Here is a 13,767-nt window from a genome sequence, read left to right as displayed (position 1 = left end):
ACTTAAAAGTTCACTCAATTTTGTTTTATGACACATTTTCTTTTTCTTGTCCGTTTCTGTAAAATGTTGATCTCCACTTCAGCACAAGGTTAAGATGGTTTCAATAAAGCTGCTATGTTGTTTTTGCTTTTTTATCAAAACTTCAACAAACACTAAATTAGGTTGAGTTTAATCATTTACAGGAATATCTCACTCTGCATATATGGCTGCTAAGTCTTCAGTAAACACTCATCTTGTCTTTACTGAGGATCTTTGTGAGCTGAAGGCGGAGGCTAATGCTAACGTTCTTCTATGCAGTGATTTGGCAATTGCTCTAGTTTTGGGGATTAAAGTACATTGAATACTGTTACAAATGTAACTTTTTAATACAGCTCAGCTTTTCAGTTTGCATTACACCGATAGACCAGATGCTGCAGCGAGCGATGCAGTCGCTCGTTTGCTTCTATTTTATTAGGACATTCACAATGAAAGGTTAGAACATTTAGCTTTGGTAAGTATGTGGTTCTCACTTGTTTGTTCTTTTTTTCCCCTATTACTTTTCTACTAATACGGCCATACCAAGGTGTCAAAGTGCAACCATGCTGATGGTTTTATACAGAAGAAGTTGGAATTATTGTTAGACAATAAGAAGCGTGGTAATCTACCAAGACTTTTTTTTTTCATTAGTTTATCCTTCAAAGGACAAGTATTAACTACTTTTCTCCTGGGCTTTGTTTTTTTTTTTTTTTTTTTTTTTTTCTTTTGGAGGGATTGTCTTAAATTACCAAGAAAAAAAAAATCAGTCCAATTTATTGCAGCCAAATAAATAATAAAAATGTATAGAAACAACAGAGAAATAGTTTTCAGTTTCAGCACTGGACACCAACACTATGTGTCCTCAGTGGACGAACAAAGAGTGGCCCCCAACAACATGATTCACTTCCTCTTTTACGGCTCTAACTAAGCTACACCCTAAAGAGGGCGTTCCCCTGTGAAGTCATTTCATTGACTTAATGTGTGTGTGTGTGGGTGTGTGTGTGTGTGTGCGTGCGCGCGCGCGTGTGTGTGTGTGTGCATGCAGACAGAACCCAAATATAGATAATATACGGGTTTTGTAATATTTTGAGAAGTTTAGTTTTTTTATTTTAATTTTTTTTGTCTTGGGTTGCTGATAGTCATTGTAGCTCCTTTTTTTCTGAATAACTTTTGGGGTTTTTTTTTTAGGTGGACATTGAGATGGATGGAAAGATGCTGAATTCTCATGGTGTTGACTTCCTGGACGGTCCACTGGGTTTGGACATCGATGAGAAGGATCTGGACGAGGAGGAGACCCGCAGAGACATGGCCAAGATCCTGAAGGAGCTCAAACAGAAACACCCTGACAAGGAGGTCAGTATCGCGGCTGAAGAGGTTTATTTCCTCTTTAGGAAATAAAATGACAAATCTGCAACAGATGAGATGCAATCCAGCTTCATCGTAGTAATAAATGGTTATAGCTGTGTAATTTTTTTTTTTTTAGGCTAAGCTGACAGATTAAAGCAAGTTCCAAAGGAAATAAAGGAGCTGTGGCGATATGCTGGTTAAAAAGAAATAAAATAAAAGAACCTTGCTGGGATAACAAACCAACTCTGCTTTGGTCTTAATGCCACACAATTTTCATTCACAAAACATTTCAGCTGGTGAACGATGTGCTTGGTTAACAGTCGCAGATATCCGAGGATTGTCGGTCTTGTTTCTTGTTGCTGCAGTACGTTGTGTAGCTCATCAGATACACAACGCTAAAATGAGACAGCTTCAGATGCTGTGCATGTCAATCAAAAAAACTAAGGTGAAAACAAATGTAAACTAAATGCAACTGACTGAATAAACCTCAAAAAGTGTGAGAGCTGTCCCATTTTAGCGATTTTTTTTTTTTGGGAAGATTTGCTTAAAGGTTCAAAGCAAAAAAAACCCTGCATACTCTTATATTAAATACTGTTTTTCATTAATGAAGTCTATAAATAAAATGAACATATTTAGCTGATGTGCTACATCCCAAGCCTGTAGAATGACTAGTAACAACAAAAAATATATTAAAATCCAAATCTTTTTAACTGCTTTGGTGAAAATAATTGAATTGTTTTCCTTTTACCAGGTGGAACAACTCATTGAACTTGCCAACTACCAGGTGCTGAGCCAGCAGCAGAAAAGTCGAGCTTTCTACCGGTGCCAGGCCACCCGACTCATGACGGGTGCCGGCAATATTCTAAAGAAACACGCTGCCGACCAGGCCCGAAAGGCCGTCAGCATGCACGAGGTCCGCTCCGACGCCGGCGACAACGACCCCGTCTCCAAGATCTTCTTCGAGCCGGGCTCCTACCAGTGTCTCGAGAACTGCGGCACGGTGGCTGTGAACGTGGTGCGGCGAGGCGGCGACTTGGGCAAGACCGTTTCTGTGGAGTACCGGACGGAAGACGGCACGGCCAACGCCGGCTCCGACTACGAGTTCACGGAGGGCGTCGTCGTGTTCAAGCCGGGCGAGACCATGAAGGAAATCCGCGTGGGCATCATCGACGACGACATCTTCGAGGAGGACGAAAACTTCCTCATCCACCTCTCCAACGTCAAGGTGCTGACCTCCGAAGGCGAGGAGCCAGAGGAGAACGAGTCGGCCAATCACGTGGACTCCGTGGCCTGCGTCGGCATACCGTCGACGGCCACCGTCACGATATTCGACGACGACCACGCCGGTATCTTTACGTTCGAGGAGCCCGTTTGCCACGTCAGTGAGAGCGTTGGCACGATGGAGGTGAAGGTGCTGAGAACGTCTGGCGCTCGCGGTGTGGTCATGCTGCCCTACAAGACTGTGGAAGGGACTGCAAGGGGCAACGGGGAGGACTTTGAAGACGCACACGGCGTCCTCGAATTTCAAAACGACGAAATCTTGTAAGTAGCCTCTGAGCATTATTTGATTTCAAATCACGATGACTGCATTAGTAAGATTTGACGTTTACAACCACAGTTTATGATTGAGAAGATTAGTTTATCCAGTCGTGTTGGTAACGATGTGGGAAGCAGAGATGTTGGTTTGATGTGGTGGCCACGCGAAACGGCGTGGCGGACGGCTCTGCATCAGTACTCCAAGAGATTCAACAACCTGTTGGCTTCCACCCCTTCTCTCTTTCAGTTCCCTTTTTTTCCTCATTTCTTCTCATTTCTTCTCATTAAACGTCTCAAGCCTGTGATTTGCTTCATCGTGCCGCTGTTCTTCCTGAGAGAACGCATTGATTTCTCCACCCTGTTCTTGCACAGTCAGCGCAATGGCTTCAGCCGAAACTTCTTTGGGAGAATGGAGTTACTGGTTCGGTGGCAGCTGGTTTGAATTTTAATTAGATGGAATCTCCTTGTGTTGGAAACTGGACGACGATCCTCGACGACGCTTTGAGTGAGATGCGCAGAGGCAAACCGGGAGGAGTAGCTGGTTTTGCTGGAAAGGGTTCAAAAATTCCAACAGCAGGATGTCGGTAAATGCCAAGAAGGAACATGTGTTTTGTTGACTTGATTCAGAAGCACAAAAGCCTTTTGAAGCCATAAATCAAGTTGCTCTTTTAGGTGGCCTTATACCTTGTGAAAACCTCCAGGGGCAACTGATTGTTGCAAGCTAGTGGCTTTTTTCTTCTTGTTGTTTAGCCAGTGAAAAGGGGCTTAGACCTTTAATTTAAGAATCCCTGCAGTGAAAGGATGAATCTCCTGTTCAAAGCTTTACTTAACAGGGTGCTTGTTGGATGGTGAGTCATGGTTAGCATTGTGATTGCTGTTGGACCACATTACAGGAAGCCTTTTGGCTCCGCGGGTAAATGTGGCATCTGTAATCTTCGTTGTGAACCACTCGGTGTGGGAAACCTGATCCAAATATCAACTAGGACATGGATCATGGCTACAAAGGGTTTTCTTTTTTTTTTTAAACAATGTTTTTACTGGCTCACTGAATTTGGATATTAGGCTTCATTAGACTGTATTTAGAACTGTAGTTTTTTATTTATTTTTATTTTGTGGTTGACATTTTCTCATGTACTTCCTTTATCATATTTACAAGAAAAAAAAAGCTGATCCCTCAAATTCCCATGATGCTCTGGTCTTTGTTTAAAATTATTTTCCATAAGACTTGATATCCTGATTTTTCGTGTCGTTTTACTTTTATCAAACACGACGTCGGTGCTTTCACCTGGTCTTTTGTCGTGGCCTTTAGATTTAAGCAGGATACAATAAACTCTCCAATTTCAGGAGTTTATCCACGTATAGCTAATTAATGAGAGATTTTTGACAATATTAATGCAGGACTATAATTTGCTTACAAAAAGAGGCTTCACGAAGATCTCTCATTGGTTATTTGACAGACCTCATTAGAGCTGACCTACTGCAAGTTCCTCTCCAATAACTCTGGAATGAGATCTTGAATTACATCTGCTGATGATGTATTAAATGACTGCTACAGGTTTACTGGACTCCTCGGATGGTTGGAATGATTTATTTTAGATTCTAATAAATCAATCTAATCTAATTTTAGGTTTGTGGTTCGTTGGAGTCAAAACGTGCTGAGATGTCTCATTCTTCTGTATGCTGTAGTTGCTGGTATTGCCCTGGTGGAGTTGGAGTTGCTTTGACGAGCTAAAATGTCTGTTGCTGTTTTTGCCTTTGGAAGTGAAAGTTGCACAGTATTGTTCCGACTGTGAAAGACGGAAACGATGCCTAGAGTAGAAAATTCCAACTGGGAGAGCTGAAGGGTGTTGAGTAGCTCCGACTTCAGTTCCCAATATTCCTTTTGTGGCACAGACAACAAAGTGGAAGCTGCAAGTCTAAATCTTATTTTTTCTTCTTCTTTCTGACGGACTGCATCATAATAAACCTGTTGTGTTTACAGTTTTAGTGTCAAAATTGGCCCATTTAGTATAATGGAGATATTTCATAGATTTCTATGGCTAATAACTAGCAAATCCCACTAGTTTACTGACTTATGATGAGAACAAAGCTTCCTGGTCAAATCAAATGCAGCATTAAAGCTCAGTTAGTCCTTTGTTTAAGCATTTAGGATTAACATGACCTACAGTAAATCATCAGTAAAGTAGGATTTCTTGGAAACCAAAATCAAACTTACAGTCCTCTTCAGATATTGGCTTTGCCTGTTTTACCCTCCAGATTTGTTTGTTTGCAACCAAGGCTGACTCCAGCAGGATTTTTTAATCGTATCTTTGAATGCAAAATGGAGCAGAAAGTAGAAAGTTGCTGATATGAAAATAATTGCATTCGCTAATGATTCTTCATATTCATATGCGACTGTTTTGTCAGATATTGCGGTAAGCAGCCGGAGGGTGATTTCTAAATGCGTCCAGCAGTCGTCCGTCCTGGTCTTCAGCGCCTGCTGATCCATGATGAGACATGACATTTGGTTAGTGAGAGCAGCGGCTCGTCTAGCTGCAATTAACAAACAAAAGAAAATAAAAAAGCTGAGTTGCTTATTATTGATAATTGGCGTAAAAGGCAACTTGGGGAAATGACAGACATTTTAGTGAATAAATAAGGAAATTGCCCAACATATTTCTAAAATGTTTCAGGTTCTGCTAAAAGGTTTTTAAGAAGCAGAGTGCCGTACAATCATCTTTGGGTTTCCTAGAAATGTTTTACTTTTTTTTTTGTATAGAAATAATTTAAGACATAGAACATGCATAAAAATAACTTCAAGATGGTTTACTTTTAATGGCTACTTTGTGCTAATATTACGGTGGGCCAATTTTGTTAGTGACGAGGAATTGATAAAAATATGTTTAATACCTGCTTAAAGGCCAAGTTTAATTAACTCTAATTAAATATTACTATCCTGCATTGCAGCAAAAAAGGTAACATTGAGGCAAAAATGATTTTGTCATGCAAAAAATTAATAAGTAGAATAAGACACAGAACATTTGATGCAATTAGGAAACCTTATTATCGTTGACTGCTTAGCTCTAAAGGGCTTTATTATTAATCTTTTAGCATTGCTCTAGTAATTGAACAACATCAATTTAGGTTTAAAAAAAGTGAAGAATGATGCTCTGTTGGGTGTTATCAAATTCTCAACATAACATGAACTTACATGAGTCAAAGTAAAAAAACAAACAAACAAACAAATTACCCGTTTGCTTTATGGATTTACAAAAAAAAAAGACGGCTGATCTAGAGAAGATTGCCTGCAGACTGACTCGTAACGCGGATATTTTTCCTTCAATAAAGGGAAGATTAATAAAAGGAGGCAGTTGTGAAAGATGACTTCGACTGGATGTGGAGATTGGACACTAAAAAAGAAGGTAGAGAAAAGTTTTGCCCTCCCAAAAGTTGTAATTTTCTTTATTGGCTTTCCCCCCGCCCCATGCTTTGTGTTTCTGTCTTCCGTTGTGGCTGTAAGACACTCGGTTCAATTTGTTCCTTGAAACAGCAGGCGAGCGTTGACTTGCATGCATCGAAAACAACTGAGGAGCAGGATTGCCTCTGTGGTGAAAAGGGTGAGCAATGACAGCAGCACAAGGAAGACAAAACATCGTCAGATCAGAGAAATTCACATAAAATACCAATCCTTGTTTGCATTGCCAATTCTGTCAGGCTAACACAAAGCATTTGACACGCAGTAGTCACCTTTTTCATTTTGACCCCCGCCCCCCAAAGTATTAAATATCTTAAAGTAGCTCAAGTTATATAATTTCCATAGTCAGGGAGCCTGTGGAGAAGCATGGTACAGTTGAAAATCAAATTATGCTCCCTCCTACACACACACACACACACGCACGCACACGCACACACACACACACACACGCACACACACACACGCACGCACACACACACAGCGAGCAGACTGCGACTTCACACTCCAGTAACCGGCATAAATTGGCCATGCGACACACACACACACCTTCTTAAGGAGAGAAAAACAATGTGTGTGCGATATTAGACTCTTGTTGGATGGGTCGACTTTTATTTTGTCACCTTGTTGAACCTGAGCAGTTGTTCAGTTAAGAAATGACTAAAAAGAGTTTTAATCCATCAAGCAGACAGAGCAGTAGAATTATCACAGATACTCTCGTGTTTTCTTTCAGTCAGTCACCGTGTTAGAAGTGGATTATTGTTCGACACGCAGAGTACTGCATGTGTTAAGAGTTGCGACATATTTCCCAAACGATAATTGTCAAAAGTGTGCAAACCGATGAGAGTATGGTTAGAAATGCTATTTGCCCTAATGGCCGTGGCTTGTTTTTCTTTAGACTCTGTGCTTTTGAGTCATTATTTTTACAGTTAAAATAATAATTAAAAGAAAAAGCCGTGGTTATATTTTTGTCGTATTGCCAAAGTCAAAAGCTGGTATTTTCTTGAGCCGAATATTTTATTTTATTTTATTTTTTTCAATGAGGAATCGCCTCAGTTGAACTGGTTTGGGTTTTGACATTAACGTCTTAATGTCCTCCTTTCCTTACTTTTTCTGTTATGCACTACTTTGTGCTGGCCAGTCACGTACAATCCCGGTACATCACACAAACGTTTGGGGTTAAATATGACTAAATGTGGAAAAAGTTATGGGCTCATTCAATGACATGTTCTGCTTTTTTTTATAGCTTGACATTTTCTTTTAGCTATGTGATTTTGTGTGTGTGTGTGTTTCTATTGCTCTCTGTTAACCAGGACTCCCATGAAGAAGAACTTTTATTTATTTATTTATTTATTTATTTTCTCTTTATCGTGGTAAAATAAAGGTTAAGAAAATACTTTTGCAAGGCACCAGCTAATCCCTCTCTACCGTCGGTGGACAGACTGAAATCTGTTCAGATTTTGCCAGATTGCGCGGCGTCTTTTTGATTCGTTTGTTTGGTACTGCCGAACGAAGCGGGCCTGAATCTGCTCTGAATCGCAGACACAAACCCACACAAGCTGTGCTTTAGGAGGTGTGAAGGTTGTTCTCATGTTGCAGGGAACATTGTAAAACAACACCTCTCTTGGCAACAGGCTCACACCTGTTATAGTTCGTGTTTGAAAAGGAGGAAAAAAAAAAAAAAAAAACCAGTTGATCTTCTGATTTCCATCACCGGGAAACTCAAACGACTTACCCTGGGGACGGACTCGAAAAAAACGTTTCATTTTTCAGATTCCTCTTTTTTTTTTTTTTTTTAATTAGCACCTACTCAGATTAGCACTTTGCTCATTTTGAGAAATTATATTGGCTGTTGAAGAAAAATAGTCACAAAAAAGGTTGGCTTCACCCAAAATCTGCTTTCCATCTTCCACAAAGCAATGATCCCTCCTCTTCCACATGATTATTATTTGGCAATGCCAGATGCATCCCTCTTGTTTACCGTATGCAACACTAAAATCACTGCGAAGATTGTGTTAAAACACTTTATTAAATGGATGCCTGAACTGGATTGCTGTGCGTCTTTCTTTCACTTCTGCCACAGACCTTAGAGGATTTACAAATGTGGAAAATTAGTCACTCTGGCCACTTTTTGGAGTGTGACGGATGACAAAAAAGTGGCAAAAGAGGAACTGAGAGGAGAAGGAAAAAGGAGGGGAGGTCAGCAGGCCAACTGCCTCCACAAAACACTATTACCTTGGCAACTGCCTGGATGAAGGGAGGAAAGAGTCATTCAGAAAGAGAGAGCCGCAACGATGCAGAGGGAGAGAGCAATGAAAGAGTAAGAGGAGTCAAAGGTGTTGTGAGGAGAAGTGGGGAAAAGAGAGGGACGGACCCAAGGGCCAGATGGGGAGATGTTTGTTTCCCTATTTTTTTTCTTTTTCTTTTCCTCCTGTTTCCAGATGTGTCTTCTGATTAGCTTTATTTGCCAATTTAGATCTATCCACGAGAAGTGCGCTTTGCCGTAATTAAATGAGGATGCTGAATAACCACTCGACGCCCCGCCGCAGCGCACACTTCACGACTCTGAAAACAATTAGCTCCAGGGTATGGGACGTGACGCGCCGTTTCTTTTCAGGTCCAACAAAGACACAAGTTGTTCCGAGTCAAAATCCAGCGAGTCTCTGATGTGCTGCAGCGAAGCGATTCCTCCGCCGTCATTCTTACATTCGTGTACCAGTGTCCCTTCGGCCAAGACGAATATAATTTGGTTTTAGTAGTGGATTGCTTAACTTTTTCCCAGTCACCAGGTTGCCATGTTGTCTGCTGAGCTAGCCAAATAAGCAGCCGCACCCATTCCCTGGATTTAACTTTTCCGTATGAAAGGATCCGCTTCACCAATCAAAATGACAAGAGTGTAATCAGGCTAACACCACTGCCTTACCTAAAGTTTTGTTCTTGTCGGTCTTTTGCAGTAGGAATTATTCAAATGAATGAGATGACGTTGTAGATTAAGAGCTGATTCAGTGACATAATTATGCTTTGCTACATCACAACATCAGCAGTATTGGAAGACATAAATTCATTGATCCTTTTTTTTTTTATTATTTTTTTTTTTAGTTAAATCTTGACTTATCGAATGTTCAGCTCAGATAAACAGGAGCTGCAACTTGACACGTCGACTGAGTGTGCGTTTGGAACGCGGAGATCTGTCTTCCCCGAATTTGTGAATTGTGCCCTGGGAAGGCACGTGGGTCTGCTAAAGCCAATAAAACAAACAAACAACAAGGCTGATGTGCCCGTATTTGCTCACACAAAGGCTGGGAGTCGGTGACGGGTTTATGGTTTGCAGCTTATCTCATCAAAATAAGAGCTCCAATAGGATTCCCAGCCTGTCTGCCCCAACTACGCTGCTAATGGCCGGATTAGTCATCGTGCTGATGCTAATTACTTTTGGTGTGCCAGGTCCAGGATGTAGGATCTGAATGTTACTGAACTAAAGTGCCCCGTTTGCCAGAGTGTTGGTCTGTGTGTGGGATTGATTCTGATTTCTCCTGGGTTTCTTCCATTGGAGGCTTTTTTTGTCCCCAATTCAAGGAAGCACCAAGGTATGTTTTCCTTCTGGCCTTGGAATCAAAATCCGCTGAACCCATCAGTAGTCCGTACCCAAATGGACAAATCTAAATCTGCTACACTAGTTGCATAAAGAACTTGCCAAGAACATTTTTTTTAAAATGACTATAAAGCCATTCTCAAACATGGCAGCAATGTTTCTTTGTGTGTTTTGTCATTTAGACCATCAATTATAAGAGATCAGAAACTGTTCTTCCAAGGAGAAAAAGTGGTATTAATTTTTTTTATATTATTATTTTTGCATTTTTAAGAGGCATGAACATTCCAATAAAATCTGTTTTTATGTTTTAGTTTGATGTTTAATTTGTGTGAGTGTGCATTTAAGTATGCAATTGGGTTAGGAGGCACACTATAATAGTTCCCACAAAATCAAGACCACATTTTCTGCGGGCAGACTCCAGCATGCGTCTGTGTGAACTCATGCGTGCTTTTGGATTTACTCATTAACACATGAACACTCCAGCTTGACTTGTTCTTTTTCCTTTTCTTCGTCTGGATGCTGTTCTATTAGTGCCCCGTTGCCGTAGGTAACCACGCCAATGGCTGGTGCGCTATGCGGTCAAACGCTCCCAGTCGTAGTAAAGCTCAGACTATTTCACGCTCCGATGGGCCTCTCTTTCCGTGGCTTTCTTTTAGTCTTCCACTTATTGTACTGTACAGGGAGAGGGAGCGAGGTGTGAAGACGGGCTGAGGAAAGGGCAGAGAACCAATGGATGTGTTGAAAAAAATGACTAATAAATAAGAAAGGAAAACAGGGGCGAGTAGGCAGGCGCATTGAGCCGATGAAGGGAAGTCGCCTTTGGAAAAAATGAGTACAATTAAAGCGAATTGGACAAAAACACAAAGAGTCTTTGGGCTCTCAGATGAAAGTTTCTCCACTCGCGCACATGTTTCCTGTTTTTCTGAACCTTTTATGATTGTCTTCATAAGTTATGGGTGAGAACAAGTGATTACGTCTTGGTCAGTTTTCACACATTCTCCAATTTTTATAGTTGAGTAGTTTTTGATTAAACACGGAAACAAATAACTGACAAAATGCCAAGATCAAATGTTTTAATGTGCAGTATTTTAATCGTATTAAAATATTGCCTTGTCATCCTCATCTATTTGTGTCAGAGATACACCCAAATAACTTAGGAACCTATAATTCAATATTTTGTCACATAATCACGTTTCTTCATCAGAGACTGAATAGATGATCATTGGTTGTCAAAGCAGGAACAAAAAAAATCTGACATAAATTCACACCTGGTTGGTGCAAACGCTACAAATGAATGACAACTTTTTCTAACACAAATTGTGCAGAGGTCACTGCGAATGTAAAGTCTGACAAGTCGTTATGCGAGTTTGTCATTTGGTCTGGCAACAATTTGGTCCAAACTTGAACATCTTGGCTGAACGAATAAAAATGAAATCAGAGGAAGGACAGATTTAAAAGCCTTTCCGAAGTAGTGCTTTCAGTTTATTCAGGCTGTAAAATTAGCTGCAGATAACAGGAAGGCCAAGTGGAGCACAGCAAAGATGCACCTTTTTATCCTTCTGAGGCTTCAACCTTCGTCTGTCATGGAACGTGATTTATTGGAAAATTTGGAAGCTTTTCGGACCACACAAAAAGATAAACACCAGCACTGCTGTTTATGTAATGCTAACTGTACGTTTTGCATCCTGTTGCAGGGAGACGAGAGAAAAAAAAAAAGTTTTCAGGAAAGATATCACTTACTGGAATTTACGCCCAAAAGACAAAGATGTGCAAAAAAATAGTGTGATTGGAAATTGGCGACAAAACTCTGATTGGTCTGATTTTGATTAAAAGAGAAATCAAGTCCTGCAGTGCAGAGCAGATCTCAATTTAATATTAAAAGTGCACAGATTTAATATGGATCATTATGCAGGCTTCATGAAATGAATACAGGAAATATACAACTTTTCTTTTTGTCCTTTTTCCTAAATTGGCCTGATTGAACCTGATTAAAGCACATTCTAACTGGAAGATTCTCATGAGCTTTGCAACAGGACCGGAAAGTCAAACATTTGACCTGGTAAAAAAGTTCAAAATTGCGTTATGTGAATCTTAAATGTCACGTTAGTTACTCGGCACACTGAAAATAATAACTAAGAAAATTGCAAACATAAAAATTGAAACAACCTTTGTGCTTGATAGGATAAATGTTGATATTTGAAGTCAACTGAGAAATCAACTGATATCTTGATTTGCCCTCAATTTTACCTTTAAATGGTGCATAAAGAAAAGTGTCTCCCTTAATCTTTGAGCGCTTTCAGCTTTGTTTTATACCGCTTTATCATTTTCTCAAGTTGTGTACAAATCAGAGGATGAAACATCCGATCTTCTTCTTTTTGTCTTGAGAGCAGCATCAGTGGTAGCAAAGAAAACAGATGCAAGTGTTAAAAATAACTAGACCAGCTAAGCCAGATTAGGGCTTTAAAAATTGAAACGGCAAAAAAACAAAAAAAGAGAAAAAAAACAAAAGTGAAGCTTTGTCTTTCTGGAGCAGATGTGATTTTGACACCAGTGCGAGGGATGTGATAACCTCCTGACAGCTACTCTGTGTATCTGTTGTGTGACCTTTCAGTAACCTGGACTCATGATGAACAGATTACATTAGAGAGGATTAGCAAGCATCCACAATAGAGGCGTATTTGAAAATGAACTTAAGTTTGAGCTCGTCGGATTTGCAACGGCAAACAGTGGTAGGGCTTTCAGTAATTTGGATATTTAGACACAACTGTAAACGCATTAAAATGCTAAACTTGTAACAGTTTCTCATTAAAATGACAGCCTAAATGATGATGATGATGATAAACGATCCAGTATGTAGGGCATAAACTTGGAAAATGTGTCTTGTTGCTGCTCAGCACTCCTCTGTCTTCTTTAGTGCTATAACACTCAGTAAGAAGGCTGACTTTTTAAGATTTTCTTCTATTTAAACGTCTTTTGGAACCAGAGGCCATTATTGACAGTCACCAGATAGGAAATGGGTGGAGGGAGAAGGAGGAGGAGCGGATGTGCAGAAAAGGTTCAAAGGTCAGGAATCGATCCCCCACAGCCTCTGCACAATGCAGCGACCCTGATGTCACATTTTAGGAATTGGAGAAAAAAATAAATAATCCAAATACACAAAATGAGCACATCCATACAGAGTAGTAAAATGAGATACTGCTATGTTGTAACAATCCAGCTGCTTACTTTATTGTAAATTTTTTAAACGTGTTAAATAGGACCTCAACATTGACACTGAAGCCCTACATCAACTTCTAAAAAAATAACATAAAATCAACATTCGCCAATAGCTACACAACACAATCAGGAATTTAGTCAAGTCATCAGTTCCTTCCCAAATTACTTTCATTTCGGAACAGTCAAACCATTACCTTTCCGTTTGTCTCTTTGTAGCTCAATGTTTTTTTGTTTTTTTTTGTTTTTTTTTTAATGAAAATGATCATTAAAATTCCCAAATTGTTGATCAATGTCTGTTTAATTGTTCCCGCTGATGAACAGCTGCTTTTACTTTTTCGGGCACAAAAAGAGCCAAAGAATGAATTGATGAAGGTCCAGGTGACACCTTTTGTCAAAATAGTCTGTCATGTGTTACTAATGCCCAGTTCTCGAGTCTCCACCCAGAAATAGCACAGCCTTAACAGGAAAAAAAAAACAAAATCCCTAAACAAAACAAAACGCAAAAAAAACATGCCAACCCATCTGTTCATCTGCATTTGTATCAATTACTGTTGTTTTTTCTTGTTTTTTATAGTTTATTTAGCATAGTTCTTTTTCGCTTTTTTCCAAT

The 13,767-nt window shown here is 39.9% G+C and overlaps 1 protein-coding gene across 3 annotated transcripts in view; it reads left to right on the top strand.

Moving 5' to 3' along the window:
• slc8a1b (solute carrier family 8 member 1b) overlaps positions 1-13,767 on the top strand; it is a 145,839-nt gene that overhangs the window by 15,901 nt on the left and 116,171 nt on the right. For all 3 annotated transcript variants that reach the window (XM_088013526.1, XM_088013527.1, XM_088013528.1), the window contains 2 exons: positions 1,204-1,368; positions 2,114-2,904. In XM_088013526.1, coding sequence (XP_087869652.1) covers positions 1,204-1,368; positions 2,114-2,904 — 956 coding nt within the window. The remainder of the gene's footprint in view (positions 1-1,203; positions 1,369-2,113; positions 2,905-13,767) is intronic.

The sequence above is a fragment of the Poecilia mexicana genome, unplaced genomic scaffold (genome assembly GCF_051168715.1).
Source record: "Poecilia mexicana isolate PSO_F unplaced genomic scaffold, ASM5116871v1 scaffold_15, whole genome shotgun sequence".
NCBI lineage: Eukaryota > Metazoa > Chordata > Actinopteri > Cyprinodontiformes > Poeciliidae > Poecilia > Poecilia mexicana.
This window is presented reverse-complemented; position numbering and strand designations above follow the sequence as displayed.